Genomic DNA, 25006 nt, shown 5'->3' with positions numbered 1-25006 from the left:
CCCCTTACCAGCATCACTCATCAGAATGAACCTACACTGACACATCATAATCACCCAAAGGCCATAGTTTACCCTAAGGTTCACTCTTGGTGTTGTACATTCTATGGACTTGGTCAAATGTATAAATGTTTTGGAAAACCCTCAGTTGAAGGAATAGTCACTGACTTGAGAGTTGAGGAGGCAATAGCAAAGTGCCTGCCGAGAGGAATATCAGTCAAAACAAAGCAGTCACTCTCCAGACCTGCTTACTCCTTAGGACTTGGCAGCACCAGGTACTGAAGGAGCTGGAGGTGGGGAAGGAGGCAGAAGCTGGGAGGTTAGTCGAACATGTATCCGTGGAGCAGTTGGCTGCTGGGACCCCTCTGCCACCCCACGTAGTCAGGATTCTCTCCTTCAGTCAGTCGCCTATTTTCTGGAAAAATTAAGCTGCAATAGGTCTGAACTTTGGCCTTCAGGAATAGAGAGGGGGTAAGAGTGAGATACAGGTCTAAAAATGATGGAATTAAATGAGCACATGCAGTCTGCACAATCTCCCAGCTCTCCCCCCCCACCCCCCGCCATCCCCTCTTGCCCTACTCCCAAAAAACCAGCAGCCAGGAGTAAACCTCTCAGAGTAAGAAATTGGAGGTTCTTCACTTAAAAAACTGAAATGCTCTTAAGAGCAGTCAGTGGGGCCACCTGGAGAATGCATGTCACAGATGTCCCAGGACAGAGAGGTTAATTGAGGACACTCTGTGTTGGGCTTCAAAATCCATCACTGCTTTTGTATCAAGACTGCACTGCACCGCCTATGGGCTATACTGGGCCCATGGTCAGGTGCAGGGCGGATACTAAAGCAGACCTGTAACTGGGAAACATGGGACTCTGTTGATGGTGACCTTGGCTTAAAGATTCCCTAATGACTTTGCCAAACTGTCCTCAGGCTGCAGGCCAGCCTGGGATGCTTCCCGCTTCCACCCAAGCTTCTCTGCCTCTCCCCTTCACTGGGGGTCCGATCTGCATTGTAATGGACGATTTTCCAGCCTTCTCCTGCTCCTTCCCGATTTCCCTTCACGGAGGCATTTCTAATAACACGGTCTTTTCACTTTTCATCCCATCGTGGTGTCTGCTTCTCAGAGGATCACATCTACAGCTAGAGGTACTGGGAGCGATGTAGGAGAACAGGAGGTAGGATGGGATTTGGGACTGGCTCACTCACTGCATGGCAGACGCGGTGCCTTGATAGCAGATGTGGCTCCAGTAGATTGTGGCTCAGTGTGGTGGTTCAGTTGTGAAAGACTCCACTGTGGTGACCCTGCAAAGTGTTCTCGTGGAGGTAATACTGTGGAAGAAGCCGCAATGCAGGCATATGGAAAATATGGGATTATTGCTAAGCGGTATTGTCATCCTGCATAAGGATGGTGAGAGGCTGAGAATAGTTAGCAAGCACTTAAATCTAAGAGTGAAGATCAAAGAGCCTTGGTGTAGCCTCTAAAGAGGCCATCTTTTCCTGTAGAAAGGGCAGCCACAGTAGAAAAGCGAGGCTGAAGATCCAATTGTGGGGGTTACCATTCCAGGCGAGGCTGTTATGTGAAGGGCAGGGCCTGACAGCGATAACCCGCCGTCCTAAAACTGACAGGGGATCTGGACGGATGCTGGTGATGATGTTTACAACTGTGCTGACCCCCTGGGTGGGCAGAGGCGGCTGACCTGTAGCTTGAGTGGGAGCTAGAGCACTCACTGTCCTGAAGCTCCTGCACGGGCCTCTCTCCGACAAGGCGGCCAGTCGCCCTCAGGAGCTGCCCCACCTTCTCTCCTGGCTGCCAAGCCAACGGATGAGAATGCTGTTCAACTTTATAATTTAGCAAAAACTGAGAAGGGGGAGCAGAGGCTGAGGACTGCTGACCTCATAGAAAGCATAATTCTTTGCTTATTTCCCAGACCTGAACCAATTTTCAGACCCAGAAATCACTGACCAAAGAGGTGGTTGGGTTCCTAGAAGGAAGGACCCTGCAATATCAGTCCAAGTGTATATATCATGACAATATTTCCAGTCTTCCCCTAAAGAGACCTCCACTTATGGGGACCGCATGCTGTGGGAAAGGAAGTAACCAGACACTTTGAGCTCTGAGAATGAGAACCTATGCCTAAAGCACAGATCATGCTGGGCCCCACGTGGGCACAGAATCCCCTGCCCCTGCAGGGATCATTCCCCAACCCCCTGGGTGCCTGACTCAAGTTGACGTAACTGAGGTTGACCCCACATTGGGCCCTCATCTCTGAAGTAAGAGCTGTCACGGTGCAGAAAGCCGAATGGAAATGTTGCAAAATGCGCTTTCCCCATCCAGAGCCAACATTGTCAAAGAAAAGCAATTTATTATCCCAGGGAGGACAACAGAAGGCCTGACATGGCTCTGTTTAACTTGCCAGTCCGGCCCCTGCACAGCCTGGATGTATCTTGGAGAACAATTGTAGGCTACTGCAGACTGAGCCACTTAGGAACCCAACTGTGTTGCCAGATGTGGTGTCACTGCTAGAGCCAACTAGTGAGTCTGCAGTGGAGGGTGTGCAGCCATTGCTGTGGAGAGTGAGCTCTTTTCATTCCAGTTAGAAAAGAGCATCATGCACAGGTTGTGATGTCTGGTTTCAGCTCCAATGAATACACAGTGCTTGGAAGTCATCAGTCTTGTCGTTACAGTAACAACAAGAAGTGGATAACCTGAAAATTGATGACTCTTCCTGACTCACTGGCAAACTGAATTTGCAGGACGAATTCCCACCCTGACATCTGTATAAACAGACAAATCCAGATAATCATTGAGATCTGCTTAACCTGGAACAGAGAAGCTGCTGCAAACACAAACTGATAGGAGCACTTAGATGGTAATTTTGATGAATTACTGGAGGAAGAATAGGCAAATCCTTTATTAAAGTTGGAGACTTAACAACCACCCCCCGTCAATAGTCGGGAGATCAAAAAATCAGAAAAAACAGTAAAGATACAGTCGACCTGAACTATACATCAGCTCCATCTTTGACTCCATAGAATATTCCATCCAACAACAGCAGAATAAAGATTCTTCTTAAGCTTATGTGTAATATTCATCAACATAAACCACGTTCTGGGCACGGCGTTAGGCTCTGAGCTTTGCGAAGGCAGGGTCTGGGTTTGTAGTTCTCACTGTGGCATCCCAAGCACAATGCTGGGCACGTAGTAGGTGCTTGAATATTTTTTTTGAAAAAGTGGATTGTAAAATTAGGACACAAGGCATGGAATCCAGTCAGCATGTATTTGGAATAGCAGCAAGATACAGTCTAACCCAAGGAAGGTGTATTAAAAATGTTTAAAGGTTAAAACTGCATATCCATACCACAAAAAGAAATTATCCCTTTGTCATAGAAACTGTCTTTGATTAATATTCCTACCCTGCCCTCACCGTCTTTCATAACTTCCAGTAGCTCCCAATGTTTTGACTCCTGAGAGCAGCATTCTAATCCTTCTCCAGCCAGGGCCTCCCTTAGTCATCTTCCCTTGCCTCTTTATTGCTCACACATTTTGTTTCAGCTCTTGAATTTACCTATTTCCCATCTGCACTTCTAGTATAAGCTCCTAGAGTTTTGGACAATAGCACATTCAGGTCATCTTTAATACAAAAATAATTTGTATTCCAGCTGTTTATAAATCAATTTCTTTTAGAATTTGGCTATTGTGAATAAAGCTGCGATGAACATGCAGGTGCATGTGTCTTTTTTAAGGAATGTTTTGTCCGGATGTATGCCCAAGAGTGGGATTGCTGGGTCATATGGTAGTTCTATGCATAGATTTCTAAGGTACCTGCATACTGTTCTCCATAGTGGTTGTACCAGCTTACATTCTCACCAACAGTGCAGGAGGGTTCCCTTTTCTCCACACCCCCTCCAGCATTTGTTATTTGTGGGCTTATTAATGATGGCCATTCTGAGTGGTGTGAGGTGGTATCTCATGGTAGTTTTGTTTTGCATTTCTCTAATAGTCAGGGATGTTGAGCATTTTTTCATGTGCTTGTTGGCCATCTGCACATCTTCCTTGGAGAACTGTCTGTTCAGGTCTTCTGCCCATTTTTCATTTGGGTGGTTGGCTTTTTTACTGATGAGTTGTATAGGTTGTTTGTATATTTTAGAGATTAAGCCCTTGTCAGTTGCATCGTTTGAAACTATTTTCTCCCATTCTGTAAGTTGTCTTTTTGTGTTCTTTTTGGTTTCCTTTGCTGTGTAAAAGCTTGTCAGTTTGATTAGATCCCATTGGTTTATTTTTGCTTTTATATTCTGTTGTTTTCGGAGACTGACCCGAAAAAACATTTGTAAGGTTGATGTCAGAGAGTGTTTTGCCTATGTTCTCTTCCAGGAGTTTGATGGTGTCGTGTCTTATATCTAAATCTTTCAGCCATTTTGAGTTTATTTTGGTGCATGGTGTGAGGGTGTGTTCTAGTTTCATTGATTTGCATGCAGCTGTCGAGGTTTCCCAGCAATTCTTGCTGAATAGACTGTCTTTTTCCCATTTTATATTCTTGCCTCCTTTGTCAAAGATTAATTGACCATAGGTGTCAGGGTTTATTTCTGGCATTTGGAATGTGTTTTCCCACTGACACCATGTTAAAAATGGTTAGATTCTCTTGCACGTCTATAAAAATGTCTTTAGGAGTTCCCTCGTGGCACAGCAGGTTAAAGATCCAGCGTTGTCACTGCTGTCACTCTGGTCACTGCTGTGATGTGGGTTCAATCCCTGGCCTGAGAATTTTCACATGCCACAGGCGTGGCCAAAAAAAATGTATTCAACAATGATGCAGGTGAACCACTTTACCGTGGAAGGCTGAGCTTGGAATCCTTGGAGCAAGGGTGTATACAGCAAAATTTTAAACTACATTCATCACTACCCTGATTGTCCCTTCAGAAACTCTCATACTTGAGCAGTGGTTTATTTTGTAAGGGTTTGGTTTTCTGTAGAGAACTCAGTTTATCCTCTTCTGTTTATAGGGCTTTCATTGATTTTCTTCTGGAGCAAGTTTATATTTGGAGGACGGGGGTTGAAAACCGTTTAGGATGCCAGTGCATACTTTTTAAAGACAAATAATGCCTGCCTGAGAAATATCACTGACTGAGGTTCAACAGGGATGTTCAGCAAATATACACAGTGGAGAGCTGCCACTTGCAAAGTTTGTTTGATCACTGCTGTCATTTTTAGAGACTAGTACTTGCTGTTCCAGCTGACCTAACGATTCCTACAATACAATTTTTACACTTCTCATAATTATTAACAGATATTTAAGAAAGAATAAATAAAGTTTTTAGAGAATGAGCTATATTTCAGGAGGAAGATATGAACTCTACAATTTCTTGCAGTTTTGTTTTGTGGAGATTTAAATCAGCTGCTTCCATTTTTAGTTGAATGTTTCTTTTAATAGACTCAGTGACCTAGATAATGACCAACAAAAGTTGTGTAGACTTTGACTTGAAGATTTTAAAATTTAATGTGTAAGAATATGGGAAATAATTGGAGATACTGAAAAAAGATCAGTTATTGTTTTAGGAATTAAAATTTTAATCCAATTTGCTCTGACACTTGGCTCACCTTCTCTTCTCCTTGACTTCAGCTATTTGCCATGAGGGGTGTCTGGATTGACGTGTTAGTTTCCAGAACTGTCCTCCTCTACAGTAGTCTCACAGTTCCCCTGCTATCAACCTGTTGCCTGTTCTAATACTCTACTTTTGTTACCCCTGTAGCAATCTATGAATACACATATAATAATTGTTTAGCGTGTGTCTTTTTGGAGTCAGATTACTTGTGTTCTCATTCCAGCTCTACCATTTATTAACCACGGGCCTTTGGGCAAGTTATCTAACTTCTTTGGGGTGCAATTTTCTCTACAGTAAAATGGAAATAAATATATTAGCATCTCCATGGCTAAAATAAGGATGAAAGGAAATAATCTGTGAAAAGCACTTAGCACAGTACATGGCATATTGTTAAGGTTCAATAAATACTGTAAGTTTTTTCTTTTCTTTTTTGGTTGTCCCACAGCATATGGAGTTCCCAGGCCAGGGATCACATTGGAGCTACAGTTGCTACCTATGCCGCAGCAGCAGCAATGCCAGGCCCTTAACCCCCTCTGTCAGGCAGGGAATTGAACTTGCATCCCAGGGCTCCAGCGTTGCCACTGATCCCTTTGTGCCGCAGCAGGAACTCCAGTATTGAAACTATTATTATTACCGTTACTGAAAAGGTACATTTTATAGAATTTTGAAATCACAAATGATTTGGGATAGAAGGAATTTGCCAGTGAAGAAATTGATGGTCATATTTATTGTTGTTTAGAATGTGAGCACATGTAAACATTTACTGTTTATACTTTCAGGAATCCTTAAATGCAGTACTTAAGCAACTAGAGAAAGAAAAAAGGAGTCTGGAAAGTCAAGTGAAAGATTATGCACTGAGACTGGAACAAGAATCAAAGGTTTGGAGTTTCCGTCATGGCACAGTGATTAAAGAATCCGACTAGGAACCATGAAGTTGCGGGTTCGGTCCCTGCCCTTTCTCAGTGGGTTAAGGATTCGGTGTTGCTGTGAGCTGTGGTGTAGGTCGCAGACGCGGCTCGGATCCCGAGTTGCTGTGGCTCCGGTGTAGGCCAGCGGCTACAGCTCCGATTAGACCCCCAGCCTGGGAACCTCCATATGCCACGGAAGCGGCCCTAGAAAAGGCAAAAAGAAAAAAAGAAAAAAGAAATGAATCAAAGTTTTGTTTTTATTCTGTACTAAGAAATTCCTTTGGAGCTGCCATGACTTCTGGTATGTTATCTACAAACCTACTACTACGTAATTATCACAAAATATTTACAAAACTATTTTCTACACTATTAAAAAAGCAGAGACAGACTCGACTTAGCAATAGTCTCGTTAGTGTTGCCAGTCTTCTCTGACATCAGATTCTCTCTGGTCTTGTCCAGGCTTACCATAAGACCAGCAATGAGCGCCGTACATACCTAGCCGAAACGTCTCAGGTAACTTTTGCTTTTTCACTTCCAAGTTCTAAGAGTTTTCTCTTACTATAAACTATGTTTTTCACTTTTCGATTAGTTTGGTTTGGTGGAGAAACAGATGTTGGACTTAGGGGAGACAAGGTACCAAGTTTCTATAGAGGGTCCATGAAGAGGAAAATATGTAACATTTATAAAAAGGTAAAACAGAGGTAAAAGTTTCCCAAATTAAGAGAGTGTTTTGCGTAGTTGCTTCCTCATTTGTCCTTTTAGTTTGACTTATAATTGCTAAACTCCAAACAAATAAGCACTTATCCCCGTGCTGTTGTGAAGTTCAAGGCACAGTTATGCATGGTGAGGTCTAAGGGACCCAGCATTTCTATTGGTGGAAAGGGTGTGCTCACAAATGACAGGGTAGGAAAGTGTTCAGTGAATTCGGAAAGACGGTGCCCGTGTTTTCCACGGTTTTTCATTTGCCTTACCAGTTTGTTTATGAAGTTGTTGGCATTAGAGAGTTTTGGTTTTGGTGTTGTCAGAGCTATCTTTTATGTATGACTTCTTCTTATGTCATAGTTCTTTTTAGTACTTATATGGCTTAGTATTGGACATTTAAATGTTTAATCCTTATTAACTTTATTTTGGCATATGTTTTAAGGTTAAGATATGAATATATGAATTCACTTTTGGATGTGCATTATCCAGATGGAAATGTCCAAAAAGCAGTTGAGTATATGAATCTCAGGGAAAAAAAAAAAAAAAAGATCAGGATTGAAGATAAGGGTTTAGAACTTTTAGTAGCATATGGAGAGTAAATGCATCATGTGAACAAATGAAATGCACCAGGGAGGATACACAGGGCAAGAAGAGACAGTCTAAGGTATAGCTCTGCAGAGCTGTAGCAGTAGCGGTCAAGGGAAGAAGGGCCAGGTGGAGGGTTGGAGTGCCCAGGACACAGTAGGCGAGGCAAGCAGGTGGAGCACCTGAGGGCTGGTTTTGACGTAAAGGTCGTCAGCTAATCACTGATCTGGAGTCTCGGAGGGTCAGTGGGAGGACTGGCGCCCATCAGGGGGTATCCAGAGAACAACCGGCGGAGGAACGTCAGGGCAGTCGTGGGAAAAGGGGGCCTGACTCCTCGTGCCAACTGAGGTAAGTAGGAGACCGAGACCGGTGGCTTCACTGCCTGTCGCTCTTACCTGCGACGTGGACAGCCAGTGCAAACTGGGGCCTGGAGCCTGGGCTGGAAGCACTGCTTCCTCCCGCAGCACCGGCACCCACACGCCTTTCCCCAGACCGTGTGCTCTGCTTGGAACACGCTGCTTCCCTTACATGCCGGGGCTGCTTCCCTCAAGGTGTAGCAAACTGCTGCCTCCTCTGTGAGGCCATGATGTGATGAAAGACCACAGACTTCGAAATCATTGCAAATTTGGATTTGAATCGCAGATTTGTACCTACTGGGGCGCGACCTTTGGGGGCCTTCATTTCTTTCCTCTGTGAAAGGGAAATAGCTGCAGTATTTTGCATGGGATTCGCGCGCTTTAGAGATACAATGCATGGAAAGTGCTGAGTGAAATGCCTGGCACATAATTGGTTCTAAATTCCAGTAGATTTTCTGGGGAACACTATTTTCCTGTTTTTCCTTCCTGATCTTGCTCACCCCTCTCCTGTGACGGGGCATCAGAATTTCTGCTTGTCTTAGCCTTCCTCCTTTATCCTTGTTTATCTAAAAATAAATCATTTCGGTAGAGTGGTTCCGACTCTCATTATACAGGCTCACTGAACATACAATCAAAGCCTGTTTTAACAGCTTCCCAGGAAGATGCTAATCCTGTTTGCCTGTATAAATGTTAATAAGGATTTTCACTCTAGAGTAAATTGTTAATCGTTGTAGTTAAAGATGGTTCTGACCACGTGGATACTGTGGTGACTGGAAAGGTCGGTTAACGATTTGCTGTTCTTTCCCTGCTGAATACATAAATAATTGATTCTTTCATAGATAACCAGAGCTATTTGCTGAGTCTGCTCTTTATATTTCTGCTGGCTTCACTGTTTAGACTTAAACTGAGTTTCCACATCTCAGGATTCTTCTGATTTACAGTGTATGAGTAGTACGGACATTGCTTTTTAAGATTCTACAGGCATTATAGCCAATATTTTATAATAACTATAAATGAAATGTAACCTTTAAAAATCGTCAGTCACTCTGTTGTACGCCTGTAACTTATAGAATATTGTATATCAGCTATACTTCAGTTAAGAGTCAGGCAGAATACTGTAATTAAAATTTTTTAAAATTAAAAGCACAACATTGTAAATCAACTCTACTTTAATAAAACATTTAGAAAAGCTTTAAAAAGTCAGGCAGAAAGACTGACTGGAGCTTGTTGCAACATATGGTAAACCTAACTTCTATTCCTACAAACATAGAATTCTAGCAATGGATCTGAGAATTGTTGAATATAATTCTTTGCTTTACAGACAAGAAAACCTCAGGCCATTCCCTTCTTATTTTTCTTTTAAATTTTGTTTTTTCTACTAATAATTCAAAGGATACAGGTAAGAGCAAAACACAAGCCAAACTTTCTTCTTTTGGAGAGATCCAAAAACATCAGTTAATTTGCATGTATCTTCTCTCTTGCCTGGGACATTTTTTTAGTTTGGATTTACAAATAATTTTTTTAATTCTATTTTTATTATATAGTCCGCTGTGCTGTATGTACGGTGGGACCTCATGGCTTGCCATTCTGATTGTAAGGCAATTGTAATAGTTAGTCTTATTCATGTGTCAACTCCTTATTTTTCTTCCTTGAAACCTCTGCTCCTCTTTTTCCTTGAAAATTCCTTAAAACCCATTGGTTTTAATTCCATCCTCTGAAGAGAAAGTCTATACTTTTCCTATGTAACAGCTTTCCAAAGACTTGAAAACAGCTGTTGATCTTCTCATAATTTTTTTTTCCTTAAGCTAAAATATTAAGTTGTATTAGCCATTTCTTATGACATAGGTGCCAGACTATTCGGCTATTTCTGTTGCCCTTTTGGCCAACTCTATTTTATTAATGCTTCTTTAAAGATAGAACTCCCCAGGTTTAAATCTAGACTTGAGAGAGAATCCCAGCAGCACAGCTCTTAAAGTCTTGTCCCCACCATACTTATTTTTCTTCTCTGCTTTCGGAGTCATCATTCTGAAATACAGATATGGTGGTGTTCCCAGTGTAGCATCTTCAGCGACTTTGCGTTCCAAAGGATTTCAGCAAAGCTGCTCAGCGGTTTCATCTGCTCTATACTCCCCACAACTGCCGGCACCCGTGGCCTATGGAATTTTCTGGGCCAGGGATCAAATCCTAGCCACAGTTGTGACCTATGCAGCCATGCCAGATCCTTAACCTATTGCGCCACAGCAGGAACTCCTCTGCTTTATACTTTTATGCCTGTGCTGCTCCCTCTACCTACAATGTCCTTTCTCTGGTTCTTAACTGACTACCCTTCTGTGTGGCTCCCACTACGGCTTGAATTAGTCGTGTCTTCTGTATGCTTGCAAAGCACCTATGTAAGCCTCTGCCGAGGCAGCACATTATACAGTCTATTTATTTTGCTGTTTCCCCAGTAGCTTGTAAGAACCGTGACTTAGCTTTGTACTCCAGGGCCTGATCTGGCCGTGGCACACAGAAGATGCTCAGTAACGTTTCCTGAGTGAATAAATGAGTGGATTCCGTCTGCTGATCCAACATGTCCACAGTTGCCACTTTCAGGAAATGCTCTAACATACTGCTTCACAAAGCAAAGAATTCATCAGGTGTGAAGTCCAACTGTCATCCCTTTACCTTCAGATGTAGTCACATCTTTATCCACCTTTCCTGTTCCTCCTCCTGCCTTGAAGAAAAAGGATCCCATACTTCTTCCCAAGTCTGTCTGCTGCATCTAAGACTTATTTCGTAATTCCTACCTGTCTTCCACTGGCTGTGCCGTGTCCTGTGTCTGTGACATGCTCATCTCGTCTACAAAAACCAACTTTATTTGGCCTCTTATGCCGCATCTTCATAAAACTGCTACCTTAGTTTTCTTTTCCTCAGCCAAACTTCCTGAATGAGTGAATACACTCACTGCCTTTGCTGTTTACTCCGGTACCTCTTTCAGCTGCCTTCTGCCCCTGCACTGGGCTCGGCCACAATATGTTTCTCAATAAACCAAATACAATGACTACAATAAACCAAATTCAAGCCTCCTGGTAACAGGCATCTCTGAGGCATTTCATACTGCTAACTATGCTCACTTTTTAAGGCTAACCCCCTCAACACATATGACCATATATTTTTCTAGGTTTTCCATTTATTTATTTATTTATTTTTGTCTTTTCTTGGGCGCTCCCTTGGCATATGGAGGTTCCCAGGCTAGGGGTCCAATCGGAGCTGTAGCCGCCAGCCTGTACCACAGCCACAGCAACTCGGGATCCAAGCCTCATCGACGGCCTACACCACAGCTCACAGCAACGCCAGATCCTTAACCCGCTGAGCAAGGCCAGGGATCGAACCTACAACCTCATGGTTCTTGGTTGGATTCGTTAACCACTGCGCCACGACGGGAACGCCTTCCAATTATTTAAATGGAGGCTCTATCTTTAGCGATTCTCCTATCCCTTAAAAGTTGCTTTTCAAAGTTTATATCAGCAACTCTCTTACTCCTCTAGCTACTCTTAACAAATGGTCTCATTTTCTCCTGGCTGCAGTCGCCATCACTAAGAACATCAGCTTCAGTTTTTCCTGTATTGCAGACTGTATTCACACCACCCACAGAAGTGTCCACTTTTGTATCTTGGAGAAATTTTAAAATAGACATAAATGAAAATATGATCTTGTCTGTTCAAAACAGCTACAGCTTCTATTGTTTTGTCTACCTTAATGGCAGAGTTTATATATTATTAATATTTAGTATCTATAAAAACTTTTAATCATCTGTATCACATGAATGATATGATTTTCGTAATTTCTTCTATATTTATGTTAAAAATCACATGGACTGGAGTTCCCATCATTGCTCAGCAGGTTAAGAACCTAACCATTATCCATGAGGATGTGGATTTGACCCCTGGCCTTGCTCAGTGGGTTAAGGATCCAGCGTTGCCATGAGCCGTGGTATATACGTTGCAGACATGGCTTGGATCCCACGTTGCTGTGGCTGTGGCTGTGGCGTAGGCCCAGAGCTGCAGCTCCGATTTGACCCCTAGCCTGGAAACCTCCATATGCCATAGGCATGGCCCTAAAAAGAAGAAAAAAATCACCATGGACTGTGGGATTGAGATAGAGGGGTTTCCAGCATCTTTAGAAACCTGTTAATACTGGAGAAGTCCGGCATTTCACATTATTCTTCAGCTTCTCTTATATATGCTACAGAAGGGTCTGGTTAGGAAAGAGTTAATTGGGAAGTAACTTATCTCTGAAAGTTAACTTATTTCTTATCTCTGAAGTCAGTCATGAAATAAGAGGGTAAATGCTCAACTTTTTGTATTTCAGGTCTCTGGCTCAAACCAAGTTTCTAAAAGGCAACAGATGGATTAACTGCCTAGGATGAAAGAGAATCTAGTGAAAACGTAAGCCTAACTATAGCTTTCCTTTCTAATTAATTATATGCACATGTGATTGGTACTGACAAAACAGGTGTCCCCTAATTTTGGAAGTTGAACTTCTAGATTTTATAGCAATAATATAAAATAGCAGATGGTAAGAGAACTTAAAGAAGTTTGTACTCTCCATTCATTATTTAAATACATTCTTTAGGTCCCAGGAATGTATTTCTTCCTCAAACATGATAAGATCTTATTTTTTAATGCTAAAATACTATTGTTTCCAAGGAAAGCTTAAAACTCCATCATTAACAACAATATAAATGCAAGCAATATATCAGCTTTGACCTTTTTAATGAGGAAATATGGACACTGAAATAAACATAGATGACAGTGCAGTTTAAACTATGTTTTCCTGTGTAAACAAAAACAACAACAAAAAACAATTTAGGATGAATAAAGAACAGGAATAGGAGTTCCTGCTGTGGTACAACAGAATCCATGGCACCTCTGCAGCTCTGGGACGCAGGTTCCATCCCTGAGGTCACAACTGTGGCTCAGATCTGATCTCTGGCCTGGAACTCCATATCCTCAGGGTGGCCAAACACAAAACAAAACAAAACAAAAAAACCCAGAGGAGTCTCATTGTATGGCTGACTTCACTTAGCATGATAGTTTCTAGGTCCATCCATGTTGCAAAAAATGCTGGTATTGCGTTCTTTTTAATGGCTGAGTAATATTCCATTGTGTGTATGTACCACCTCTTCTTGATCCATTCCTCTGTCCATGGACATTTAGGTTGTTTCCATGTCTTGGCTATTGCAAATAGTGTTGCAATGAACACTGGAGTACATGTGTCTTTGTGAGTTGTGGTTTTCTCTGGGTAGATGCCCAGAAGTGGGATTGCTGGATCAAATGGTAGTTCTCTGTTTAGTTTTCTGAGGAACCTCCATACTGCTTTCCACAGTGGTTGCACCAATTTATAATCTAGTGCTTTCACTGACATGTGGAATCTGAAAAAAGGACAGACTGAACTTCTTTGCAGAACAGATGCTGACTCACAGACATTGAAAAACTTCTGGTCTCCGGAGGAGACTGTTTGGGGGTGGGGGGATGTGCCTGGGCTGTGGGATGGAAATCCTGTGAAATCAGATTGTTATGATCATTATACAACTACAGATGTGATAAATTCATTTGAGTAATAAAAAAAATTATATAAAAAAACCAACCCAGAGGAATATTTTATGAGTCTAGGAAGCTATATCTACACATGATTTTTCCTGATCCTCCATTAAGTATAAAAGAATTATTCAGGCAATCTTTGTCTTTTTTTCTTTTTTCTTTTTTTTTTTTTTGGATAGTTGATTTACAATGTTGTAGCCATCTCTAATCCTTGTCTTTTATAACTTTATTTCACGTAGGGGATATATTCATACATAACAGTATAAAAGTTGTAAATGAAGGTATAACTTAGCTATGAATCAGAATTCTTTTCAAATACAGGCACTCAGGGTGCATGCAATATAGCAGGTTTCTTCTGAAAATTCCTGGGACATTTTCTTCAATATTTGGCTAGATGGATAAAAACATATTCTTCCTTGAGTAGTCAAATACTTTAAAATATAATTCATTACAAAGATAATTCATTATCTTTGTATTTTTTTAATCAGTGGAAATAAAATGTAGTGAAAACATGAAAGTAAATTCTGGAGAAGGCCTTCCCTCTGCAACTCTGTTGGAAGGGCCTCGAGACGACTCCCATGTTCAGTGATTCGCCACAACAACTCACAGGATGCAGATCTATTTGTGCACACAGCTAAGATTTATTACAGCAGAAGGATGCGCAGCAAAATCTTCAAGGAAAAGGTGTATAAGATGAAGTTTGGAGGAAACCCGGTACAAGCTTCTAAATGTCCCCCAGTGGAGTCGCATAGGACAATACTTTGTTCCTCCAGCGATGATTTGTGACAATGTGTGAAGTTTTCTATTCTAGGGACCCTCATTAGATGCTTAGTACTCAAAGGTTTTTTCCAGTTTAATTGATAAATAATTGATAGACAGGTAAGGCACACAGCATGATGGTTTGATTTGTTTATACTATGAAATGATTTCCATGATCGATTCAGCTAACATCCATCATCTTAGTTAGATATAATAGAAAGAAATGAGAAAAAAAATGTTCTCCTTGTAATGAGAATTCTTAGTATTTCCTCTTTTTAATTTTTTTTGACTGCCCACAGCATGCAGAAGTTCCCAGGCCGGGGATTGAACCCAAGCCACAGCAGTGACCTGAGCCCCAGTCATGACAATGCCAGATCCTTAACCCATTAGGCCAGTAGAGAACGCTGGGATTTACCCTCTTTAGTAACTCTCCTGTGTATCTACAGCAGCGTTAAGCGTGGTCCTCATGGTGTGCATTGGATCCCTAGTACTTACTTAGCTATAACTAGAAATTGATACCTTTGACCACCTTCCTCCAATTCCCCACCCCCAGACCCTACATTCTTCTTCTTTAAGGAAAGTTTTATGTCAGTGTAGGAAGCCATTTACCACTAAGTTTCCAGTCTTATAAGCAGCTCTTTCTAAGGTAGCAGTCTCAGCCCTGCTGTGTTAAACTCTTTTTGTGATCATCCTAAATATTTATTTTTGATTTGTATATTTACCTTCTAGTTCACATTTCTTCACCTCTCTTGTTAAGATTTATTTAAATACTGGAGGGAGAAATATTTTGAAATAAAAAAAGCTTCTTTATTCTAATCCTATATTAACACACATACACATAAATACTACTAGACTGTAGGTTTCCGAGGGCAGTTTGGTTTTTCCTTGAACACAGACATAGGTCAGAGCTCTCAAGAGGAGCCCCTGAGGTGGAAAAGAGCATGCAGGCAGTTTACCCATGAGCACTCGGACTCAGTGCCGCTAGAGGGAAGGGAAGGCAGCAGCTGGGGCAGAGGGAGGAGGACCACAGTGCAGCTGCCATCACGCAGGCCAAGCCGGTTCAGCAGTGAACCACGTGTGGTTGGTTCATCGCTTTTCCTCTGATGAAGTGACCAGGCCCTTACATCCGAGGGTCTGGGCCCTGGTCAGATGATTTCTATTAGCAATTTTTAGTATTTTCTAGGAGAATATATATACTTTGTACTCATTTTAATAACTTTATTAAAGGAGAAGTTCAAAAGATGTATACGTATTAGGTAGACTAAGGAAATTCTCAAGTCAAAATAACACTGTAAACACAGTACAGTATTTTTTTTAAAAAATAGTTAAGAACAAAGGTGGTAAATGGAAATTGACACTGGCTTTGGAGCAGATAAACTTGAATCTATTTTGCTTCTGCCACTTATTATTTAACATGACTTCATATAAGTAACTTTTTCAGGCTTACCTATAAAAATGATGATGAAACCCAAACTGAATAGTTAGTAGGAGAATTAAAGATTGTTGAAAAATCAATAATTGTTAGCGCCTCTTCTTTATTGTATAGTACTTTGTTGACTATAAGGAATCAGCAAAGTAATAAAGGTGATTTTTAGGAAGAGAGTAGGACACATGACAATAATTAGAAACAGCAAGTGGCACATCCACAGCAGTGTTATGTGACATAATCTTGCAATACTTAGGGCTGTAAAATGGTTTCTAAACTTTGCTGACCATAAGTTAGAGCCTGTTGTGGCCCAGTATACCCACATACATATTAAAGTACAACTGAGTTATGAAGCAGTATTTACCCTTACTGTGCGTATGCATGCTGGTGTTTCCTGTTCTGCTTCGTTTTTATACTGATGTAATTCACTGAATCAGCCCACTGAGTTGAGTTGCCTTCTTCATCTCGAAAAGCATTACTCTAAAAGATGTCTAGGAGATTAAACGTGTTCTTAGAGTGATGCATTTCACTTTGATGATTGGTAAGTTGGATCTTATAGCAATAGTTCACATTTAGGAACTATTAAATATGATGTAATTGAATTTTTATGGTTAATTCCATATTATACTAGAAGATGAAATTTATACTAAAACATGATTTGAATTTTAAAAACTTAACATAGGAAATAGTTTATTCCAAAAGTACATTTTTAAATTATAATAATGATATATAATTTACATTAAAAATTTACCCTTTGGAAGTGTGCAACTTGTTGATTTTTAGTGTATTCACAAGGCTGTGCAATTACTACTATATAGTTCCAGAACATTTTTATTGCACCAAAAAATAAAAGCCCTGCACCCATCAGCAGTAACTCTCCATCCCTCTCTCCCCCCAGCCCCTGGCAATCACTAATCTACCTTCTGTCTCTGTGGATTTATCTATTCTTGTTATTTCATATAAATGGAAGCAAATGATATGTGGTCTTATGTGTCTGACTTTGTCACTTAGCGTAATGTTTTCAAGGCTCATCCTTGTAGGGGGTGTGTATTAGTACTTTATTCTTTTTTTGAGGGGCTGAATAAAAATTTCAGTTTTGGATATACCACATTTCATTTATCCATTTATCAGTTGATGGACCTTTGAGTCATTTGCATGTTTTGACTACTATGAATAATGCTGCCATGAACATTCGTGCACAAGTTTTTGTGCATGTGTGTTTTCAGTTCTATTGGGTACATGGTAGGGAATGGAATTGTTGGTCAATTGGTAACTGTTTATCTTTTTAAGGAACTGCTAAACTTTTTACCTAAGTGGCTGTACCATTTTATATTCCCAGTAGCAATGTGTGAGGGTTCCAGTTTCTCCACATACTTGTCAATGTTATTGTTCGGGTGTTTTTTAGCCATCCTAGTGGATGTGAAGTGGTATATCATTGTAGTTTTGATTTGCACTTCCCTAAGGACTAATGATGTTGAGCTTCTTTTCATGTATTTGCTGGCCATTTGTATATCATTTTCAGAGAAATATCTATTCAAGTCCTTTGCCCATTTTTAACTATTTTGTTTGTCTAATTTTTGTTGTGTTTATATATTCTGGTTACCAGACCTTATCAGATATATGATTTGCAAATATTTCTCCCATTTTTTTCTTTCTTGATTATATTCTTTGAAGTATAAAAGTTTGATTTTGATCAACTCCAGTAGATCTTGGCTTCCTAGGATTTTTTTTCTCCTCAGTTACTTGTAATTTGGGTATCAGATCTAAGTAATCATTGACTAATCCAAGAACACAAGGATTTACACATGCTTCCTTCTAAGAGTTTTATAATTTTAGTTCCTTTTTGATCCACTGTAAGTTAATTTTTGTATATGGTATAAGTGTCCAGTTTCAGTCTTTTGCACGTGTTTATTCAGTTGTCCTAGCGCCATTTGCTGAAGAGACTGTTCTTCCTCAGTTGAATTACCTTGGCACCCTTTTAAAATTAACCATGAACATATGAGCTTATTTCTAGACTCTCACTTCTATTCCTTTGATCTATAAGTCGGTCCTTACACCAGTACCATGCTGTCTTGGTGACTATAGCTCTTCAGAAAGTTTTGATATCAGTAAGTGTGAGAATCCTTCAACTTTATTCTTCTTTTTCCAAGATTGTTTTGGTTTTTCATAGTTCTTTTATTTTCCCTATGAACTTCAGGGTTAATTTGTCCAATTTCTTCACAGGAATACCGCAGAGCTGGGGAAAGCAGGGTAGGGCAAGTTAAAATGCTGCAGAGCTCATTGTTCTTGCTGAGTTTCAGCTGTGTGTGTGTGTGTGTGTGTGTTATTAAATTTTCAGGATTGCTGCAAGCCTTTGGTTAATTTCTATAGTTTTGAAAAAGTTGCTTCTGACCATTGTTGCCAATTTTCTCATTGCTTTTATGGAGGAAATAATTGTTGGAGCCCCCTCTTCTGTCATTTTTGCTGACATCACTCCCTGAGTAAAATATTTTTTAAAGCTTCTTGCAAAGAATTGAAGCTGGCTCTTACTATATCAAGTGAGCACATGGGGAAGTTGGTTTTATAAAGATTTATAAGTCAATGAGGGAAAGAATATCCCATGGTAATGCAAGAACAGGAATTCCAATGGAACTGGACTGACAGATATTAGAATTAGAACTCAGGGAAGCTTTAAAGACCTCAGCAGATGTTCACACATCACCGCTTTAGTGGTTTGCCATGTAAAGTGGTCATTAAAGGCACAGACTTTGAACTCATACTTCCTGTATTCAATTCCAGATATACTTTAACTTTATCACCTTGTTTCTTTTCTTCTAACAGAGCTAATGATTTATCCACATGATAGGTATTTTATGAAGTCGATATTAGTAAATAAATAAAATTTAGAGTAGTCCCTGACATAGATGATGCACTACAAAAATGTTGCTGCTGTCGTTTGTAGAATAATGGACCACTGGTTTATTCTCCACTTCATTTTCTTCTCATTACCAACTGCCATCTTCACTTTCTATACCACTTTTCTATCACAGATTTTGGTATATCATAGTTTCAATTTTACTGTAATTTTTAACTTGATCCTTCTTTCCATTTGTCCCTGCTCTTGTCCTCATGGCCTCTCTCCATGTATTTTCTTAGCTTTAATTCACATTTCCACAGGCAAGTATCAGAATGGCCCATCTCATTGCTCTTTGGACAAAACTTTCTACATTAGACCACCTCATAGGCTGCTTCCAGGCCTTTGGAATATCTGTCCTTGAGCTAGCTGCCTCTCTAGCTTGAGGAGATGATGTGGTATAACATTATATGGTAAGCAAAAAAATTACATAAAGAGATTCCTTGTGAAGGACTGAGGGCTGGGGGAACTAGGTGAAATAAACAGCTCTTCCCACATAACACACAATGCTTTTGTTGTACACGATAGTGACAGAACAATCATGACTGAAACTTATTTTATTTCAGAGGAAGATGTAATTCACTTAATCAGAAGACAACGAATGCCATGAGAGGACCAGTAAAAAAGCTTTCAAGATCAAACTATCTTCCAAGACGCAACCTGTGATTCTAGAAGAGGATTGCTTACTATTTCTTCCACTTTTTCATCTGTGATATTTAACTTGTGACGTTAATGTTCCACACACTTTCCAGGGAATGAAATAGATAAGATAGAGCTATCAAGCCTCTCTTTAGCTCTTCTAGAAGTTTGTTCCTTTGTCTGTATGAAAGTGATTTTAAAAGCACGCTTACAATTTAAAAAATATCCCAGATATTTTTACACTTCATTACACTTGCTTTTAATAATATACCCATTATCTGCTCTGATAGTAACAGTGCTAGAGTGCATTGGAACTCACTGCTATTTTAGGATATGTCATGTTCGGCTTTTTAAAACACAAAGTTTAAACAAAGCTGCAAATCAGATGCATTTTAAGCTCTTTTGAACTATCACGGTGTTGTGGAAACAGCCTTCAATCAGGAATCAGCTTGGGTGTAGTTCTAACACTGCTTTCAACTTAAGAGACTTGGGGCAAGTTCTTTCACCTCATCTTCATTTCCCACATCTGTAAAATGACTGAGGCAAACCACACAATTTCTAAGACTTCTTACCATTCTAGAAATCCAATACTTATTCAACTACAAGGTCCTGCCACTCAGCACTTGGTAATGTTAGTCATTTTATGATGTTTATTAATTTGTAGTTATGGCCTAATTCTTTGGACCAAACTTTGCCAAGGGTTCACAAGTCAAGAGTGGAGCTAGAAGGAGGGTAAGAGACATGTTCTTTTAAGGCATAAACATTTTTATCGAGTCCTCCTCTTTATGTTTAGATTGTTTTATAATTGTCAGCTAGGTTTGGAAGATGCATGTGATTTATTATCCCAAGTTAATAAGTGAAATTATTGGACTTTAATTTTATAGAAATCACTCAGAGGTAAGTATAGTTTCCGGCTTATGGTCTTCTCACCTTATATCTGGCACTAAAACCTAAATTCTATTCAGAATGATCAGTAGTGAATGTCAAATGCATTTCTGTAGGTACTTAGGGATATTTACTTTCTTTTTCTTTCTTTCTTTTTCTTTTTAAATTCTCTTTAGGGTCCCCTTTGCGGCATATAGACGTTCCCTCGCTAGAGGTCGAATTGGAGCTGCAGCTGCTGGCCGACACCACAGCAATGCCAGATCAAGTTGCATCCACGACCTACACTGCAGCTTGTGTCAACACTGGATCCTTAACCCACTGAGTGAGCCCAGGGAGCAGACCCACATTCTCGTGGATACTAATCGGGTTCTTAACCCAGTATAAGCCACAATGGGAACTCCAGATATTCACTTTCTTTTTTTAATTAAGAATTCATACATTTCACATAGACAAATGATTTTTAGTGTGATTTTAAATTTTAATGTGACATCTTTAAAAAGTAATGCAGAGAAATATAAAGTAACTTCCTATAAATTATTCCAAATGGGAACTGTTTGGAATTCTTTTTCCCTGTTTAAGTTAATTATAGATATGAGGTGTAATGACTCATGTTATTAAATAATTACTAGATACTACTTATTTAGTTGTTTACTTCTTTATACCCTATTTCCCTTTAAAGAGGGTTGTATTATCTTTTACTAAATATAGAGCTATAAAAACAATACCAAGAAGATAAAAGATAAAAATAAAAGTAAAGGAGTTCCCATCATGGCACAGCAGAAATGAATCCAACTAGAAAACGAGGTTGTGCGTTCGATCCCTGGCTTTGTTCAGTGGGTTAAGGATCTGGCATTGCCATGAGCTGTGGTGTAGGTTGCAGACATGGCTGGGATCCTGCCTTGCTGTGGCTATGGTGTAGGCCGGCAGCTGTAGCTCCGATTGGACCCCTAACCTGGGAACCTCCATATGCCGTAGGTGTGGCCCTCAAAAGCAAATAAATAAAAATAAAAAATAAAAGTTAAAGTTTTGCAAGATTCCCAACTAAGAAAAGCTCCACCTTTAAGCTTTCTAGTAATCAGCACAAGGAATGAGTTATACAGCCTTTTTTTTTTTTTTTTTTTGTAGAGGGAATATACAAGTAGAGAAAAAGTTGTATCAAATTCTAAGCTCTGAAGGCAATTTTTCATGGAAAGTTTTATAAGAAGTTGCAGTTATGTATTGAAATAGCTAGTGCTAAAGTGATAGTTTGGGGTCTTTGTTTAATATTTAAATATGTATTAATATCAGTATTTGGATTTGGATTGTTTTGAAGAGTTCAGAATTCATAAAGCAGAAAATCAGTGAATATTTAATATATTTAAATTTTTTAATGTCCAAATATATTATAAAATATAAAAAGTACCATTTATAAAAACATGTTGCTATAATCAAAAAAGACAGATATTGGCGTTCCCATCCTGCCTCAGTGGAAGCGAATCTGACTAGGAACCATGAGGTTGTGGGTTCTATCCCTGGCCTCACTCAGTGGGTTAAGGATCCAGTATTGCCATGAGCTGTGGTGTAGGTTGCAGACGTGGCTCAGATCCAGCGTTGCTGTGGTTGTGATGTATGTAGGCTGGCACCTGTAGCTCCAATTGGACCCCTAGCCTGGGAACCTCCATATGCCACAGGTGTGGCCCTAAAAAGCAAAAAAAAAAAAAAAAAAAAAAGACAGATATTAATGAGTAATAATGCAGATGTGGGTGTTTCCATCTTGGCTCAGTGGTTAGCGCATCCGACTAGGAACCATGAGGTTGCAGGTTCGATCCCTGGCCTTGCTCAGTGGGTTAAGGATCCAGCGTTGCCATGAGCTGTGGTGTAGGTCACAGACGCAGCTTGGATCCCATGTTGCTGTGGCTCTGGCATAGGCTGGTGGCTGCAGCTCCAATTAGACTCCTAGCCTGGGAACATGGCTAGGAGTAATGAGTAATAATGCCATGGGAGTGGCTCAAGAAATGGCAAAAAGACAAAAAAAAAATTTTTTAAATAAAAAATAATGCAGATGTGGAGAAATTAAAACCCTCCTACACTGCTGGTGGGGTGTAACACAGTACCACACGGGAGTTCCCTGGTGGCCTAGTAGTTAAGGATTCACTGTTGTCACTGCTGTGCCTCAGTTTTCATCCCAGGCCCAGGAACTTCCACAGGTCATGGGCACACCCAAAACCCAAAAATGAAACAAAAGAACCCAACCCCCTGCCCTTCCCCCAGCACCACCACTCGGAAAATAGTCTGTCCATTGCTCAAAAGGTTAAACGTCGAGTTACCATGTGACCTAGCAATTCCACTCCTAGGTGCGCATAAAAATATGTACACAAATGTTTACAGCACTATTATTCATAATAGCTAAAATGTGGAACCAACCCAGATATCCATCAACTGATGAATGGATAAACAAATTGTAGTATATACAAACAAATTGTAGTATATTACTCAACAGTAAGAAGAGATAAAGTACTGACATAGGCTACAACATGGATGGACCTTGAAAACATTATCATGAGTGACACAAGCCGTTCACGAGTGATCACATACTGTATAATTCCATTTATATGAAATGTCCAGCATAAGCAAATCCATATAGACAGAAAGTAGATTAACAGTAGTTGCTGAAGGCTGGCAGGGCTGCTTGAAAGGTGGGTATGGAGAAGGACTGCTAATGTGTCTACAACCACCTGCGAAGTTAAAGGAGATAGTAGTACACAGAAGACTGCCTCATTTCGGTCACCAACTGCAAATTCAGGGGGTTGCCATAACCACCTACACATTCAGTAATCTTCTAGAAGTGTTCATAGAACTCTTTAAGCTGTTACTCATGTAGTTACTGTTTATTACACAGAAAAGAGAGAGTTTAAAATCAGCTGAGAGAAGACACGCATAGGGCAGACTCCAGGAGGGCTCCGAACACGGATCTTCCAATTGTCCCCGTCTCATTAGGTCTTGGCCAGTTATAGCTCTTCCAGCCATGATATGTGACAACATGCATGGCGTGTTGTTAACTAGGGAAACTCGCTTGATCCTAGGTGTTCAGAGTTTTTATTGGGGTTCACATAACTCCCCATCACACACTCCCTACAAGGCTGATGCTTAGTCTCCACATGACAGAGCTGATACCACATGACCAAAAACCCCTATCATAAATCACATTGTTGGGAGTTCCTGCTGTGGGATAGTGGGATTAAGAATCCAGTTGCAGCACCTCTGGCTGCTATGGAGGCATGGGTTTGATCCCCGGTCCAGTGCAGTGAGTTAAAGGATCCGTCCTGGCCACAGCGGTGGTGTAGGTTGTGGCTGCAGCTTAGATTCAGTTCCTGGCCCAGGAACTTCCATGTGCTAAGGGTGTGATTATTAAAAAAAAAAAAAAAAAAAAAAAATCGCATTGTTAGACTACCTGGTGGTCAAAACCACCAGGCAAATAAAGACGCTCGTATCAGGCAAACTGTTTTAAGGACCCGGAGATCACCTCCCAGCAGCCAAGAGCAAAAGTCAGGCAGACCTCTCTTTGGTAAGGTTAATTCTTCACTACACATCCATCCAGTGAAATACCTATCGTCTGGGTTTTGTAAGGACATAATCAACTGATCTGTGTGAAAATGCTTGTAAACTCTTTAAGTCTAATCCAATGTGAGGTACTACTGCTTTTGCTTTTTTGATTAACTTTGACCCCACTATTCTAATAAACCACAATAACTTGCCTTTTGGAGTCTATCCATTTTAATTTATACTCACATGTTTGTCATTTCTGACATTCTTTCGTCCTTTAAGTGGATCCAAGTTTTCATCTGGCACTATTTTCTTTCCACTTGAAGAACTGCCTTAAAATCATTCGAAGTGCAAGTATGCTGGCAATGAATTTCCTGTACTTTTGTTTGTCTGGAAGTCTTTATTTCACCTTCATTTTTGACACATATTTTCTCTGGCGTATTCAGTTTAATGGCCAGCTCCACTGGGAAGAAGAGTGGGCCCAAATGATGATTCCAGGCTTCAGAGGAGAGGGAGAGGAAGAATCCTTCTGGAACAGGAGGTAACATGCTAGGTTGTCACTTTTAGTTTTTCAGTACATTAAAGATCCCATTCCTGTGTCTCATGGCATCCAGTTTCTGATGAGAAGTGTGCAGTTTTCTTTGTTTCTTTGTACATAATGTGGCTTTTATAAGTGGCTGGTTTTAAGATTTTCTATTACTAGTTTTCAGGAATTGTTTATAACATTTTAAACAAATAATGAGCCCTAGTGTGATTTTGTGTTTATCCTCGTCATGCACTTCTTGGATGTCTGGATTTTAAATTTTCATCAAGTTTGGAAAAATGTTGGTCATTTTTTTTCAAGTTCCTTTTCTATCCCTTTCTCTCTTTTCAAGACTTTAATTGCAACCTGAGGTAGACCACTTGATGTCATTCCACTCGGTCCTTTACTTTTTTTAAAAAAATAAATTTTATTGGAGTATAGTTGACTTAGGAAATGGTGTTAGTTTCAGGTGAACAGCAAAGTAAATCAGTTATACAGATGCATTTATCTGTTCCTTTTGATTCTTTTTATATCTATTTCTTTTATGTTTTCCTTTAAATTATTGGATATATATTATGGTAGCTATTTTAACATGCTTTTTTGCTAATTCCTTTATCTGTAATTTCTTGGTCTG

The 25006-nt window shown here is 40.1% G+C and overlaps 2 protein-coding genes across 10 annotated transcripts in view; both read left to right on the top strand.

Moving 5' to 3' along the window:
* Positions 1-24062, top strand: part of CCDC169 (coiled-coil domain containing 169) — a 45234-nt gene extending 21172 nt beyond the window's left edge. For 2 of the 9 annotated variants that reach the window (XM_084981562.1, XM_084981558.1), the window contains 4 exons: positions 6372-6470; positions 6960-7013; positions 12494-12570; positions 19370-20960. In XM_084981562.1, coding sequence (XP_084837688.1) covers positions 6372-6470; positions 6960-7013; positions 12494-12538 — 198 coding nt within the window. In that variant the 3' untranslated portion in view covers positions 12539-12570; positions 19370-20960. Of the gene's footprint in view, positions 1-6371; positions 6802-6959; positions 7014-12493; positions 12571-14213; positions 14427-19369; positions 20961-22165 lie in introns of those variants that run through there. The other 7 variants (XM_084981564.1, XM_084981560.1, XM_084981565.1 and 4 more) reach the window with 5 other exon arrangements.
* Positions 19370-25006, top strand: part of SOHLH2 (spermatogenesis and oogenesis specific basic helix-loop-helix 2) — a 65482-nt gene continuing 59845 nt past the window's right edge. The window contains exons 1-2 of the mRNA XM_084981545.1: positions 19370-20174; positions 24296-24390. The gene's annotated coding sequence lies outside the window, so the exon portion shown is untranslated. The remainder of the gene's footprint in view (positions 20175-24295; positions 24391-25006) is intronic.

This window comes from Sus scrofa, chromosome 11, assembly GCF_054392235.1.
Source record: "Sus scrofa isolate SSC_HxYL_T2T_F1_AM1 chromosome 11, Sscrofa_HxYL_maternal_Yorkshire_Landrace_v2.0, whole genome shotgun sequence".
NCBI classification, from domain to species: Eukaryota; Metazoa; Chordata; class Mammalia; order Artiodactyla; family Suidae; genus Sus; species Sus scrofa.
Note: the sequence above shows the minus strand (reverse complement) of the source record. Positions and strands in the feature narration are given on the sequence as shown.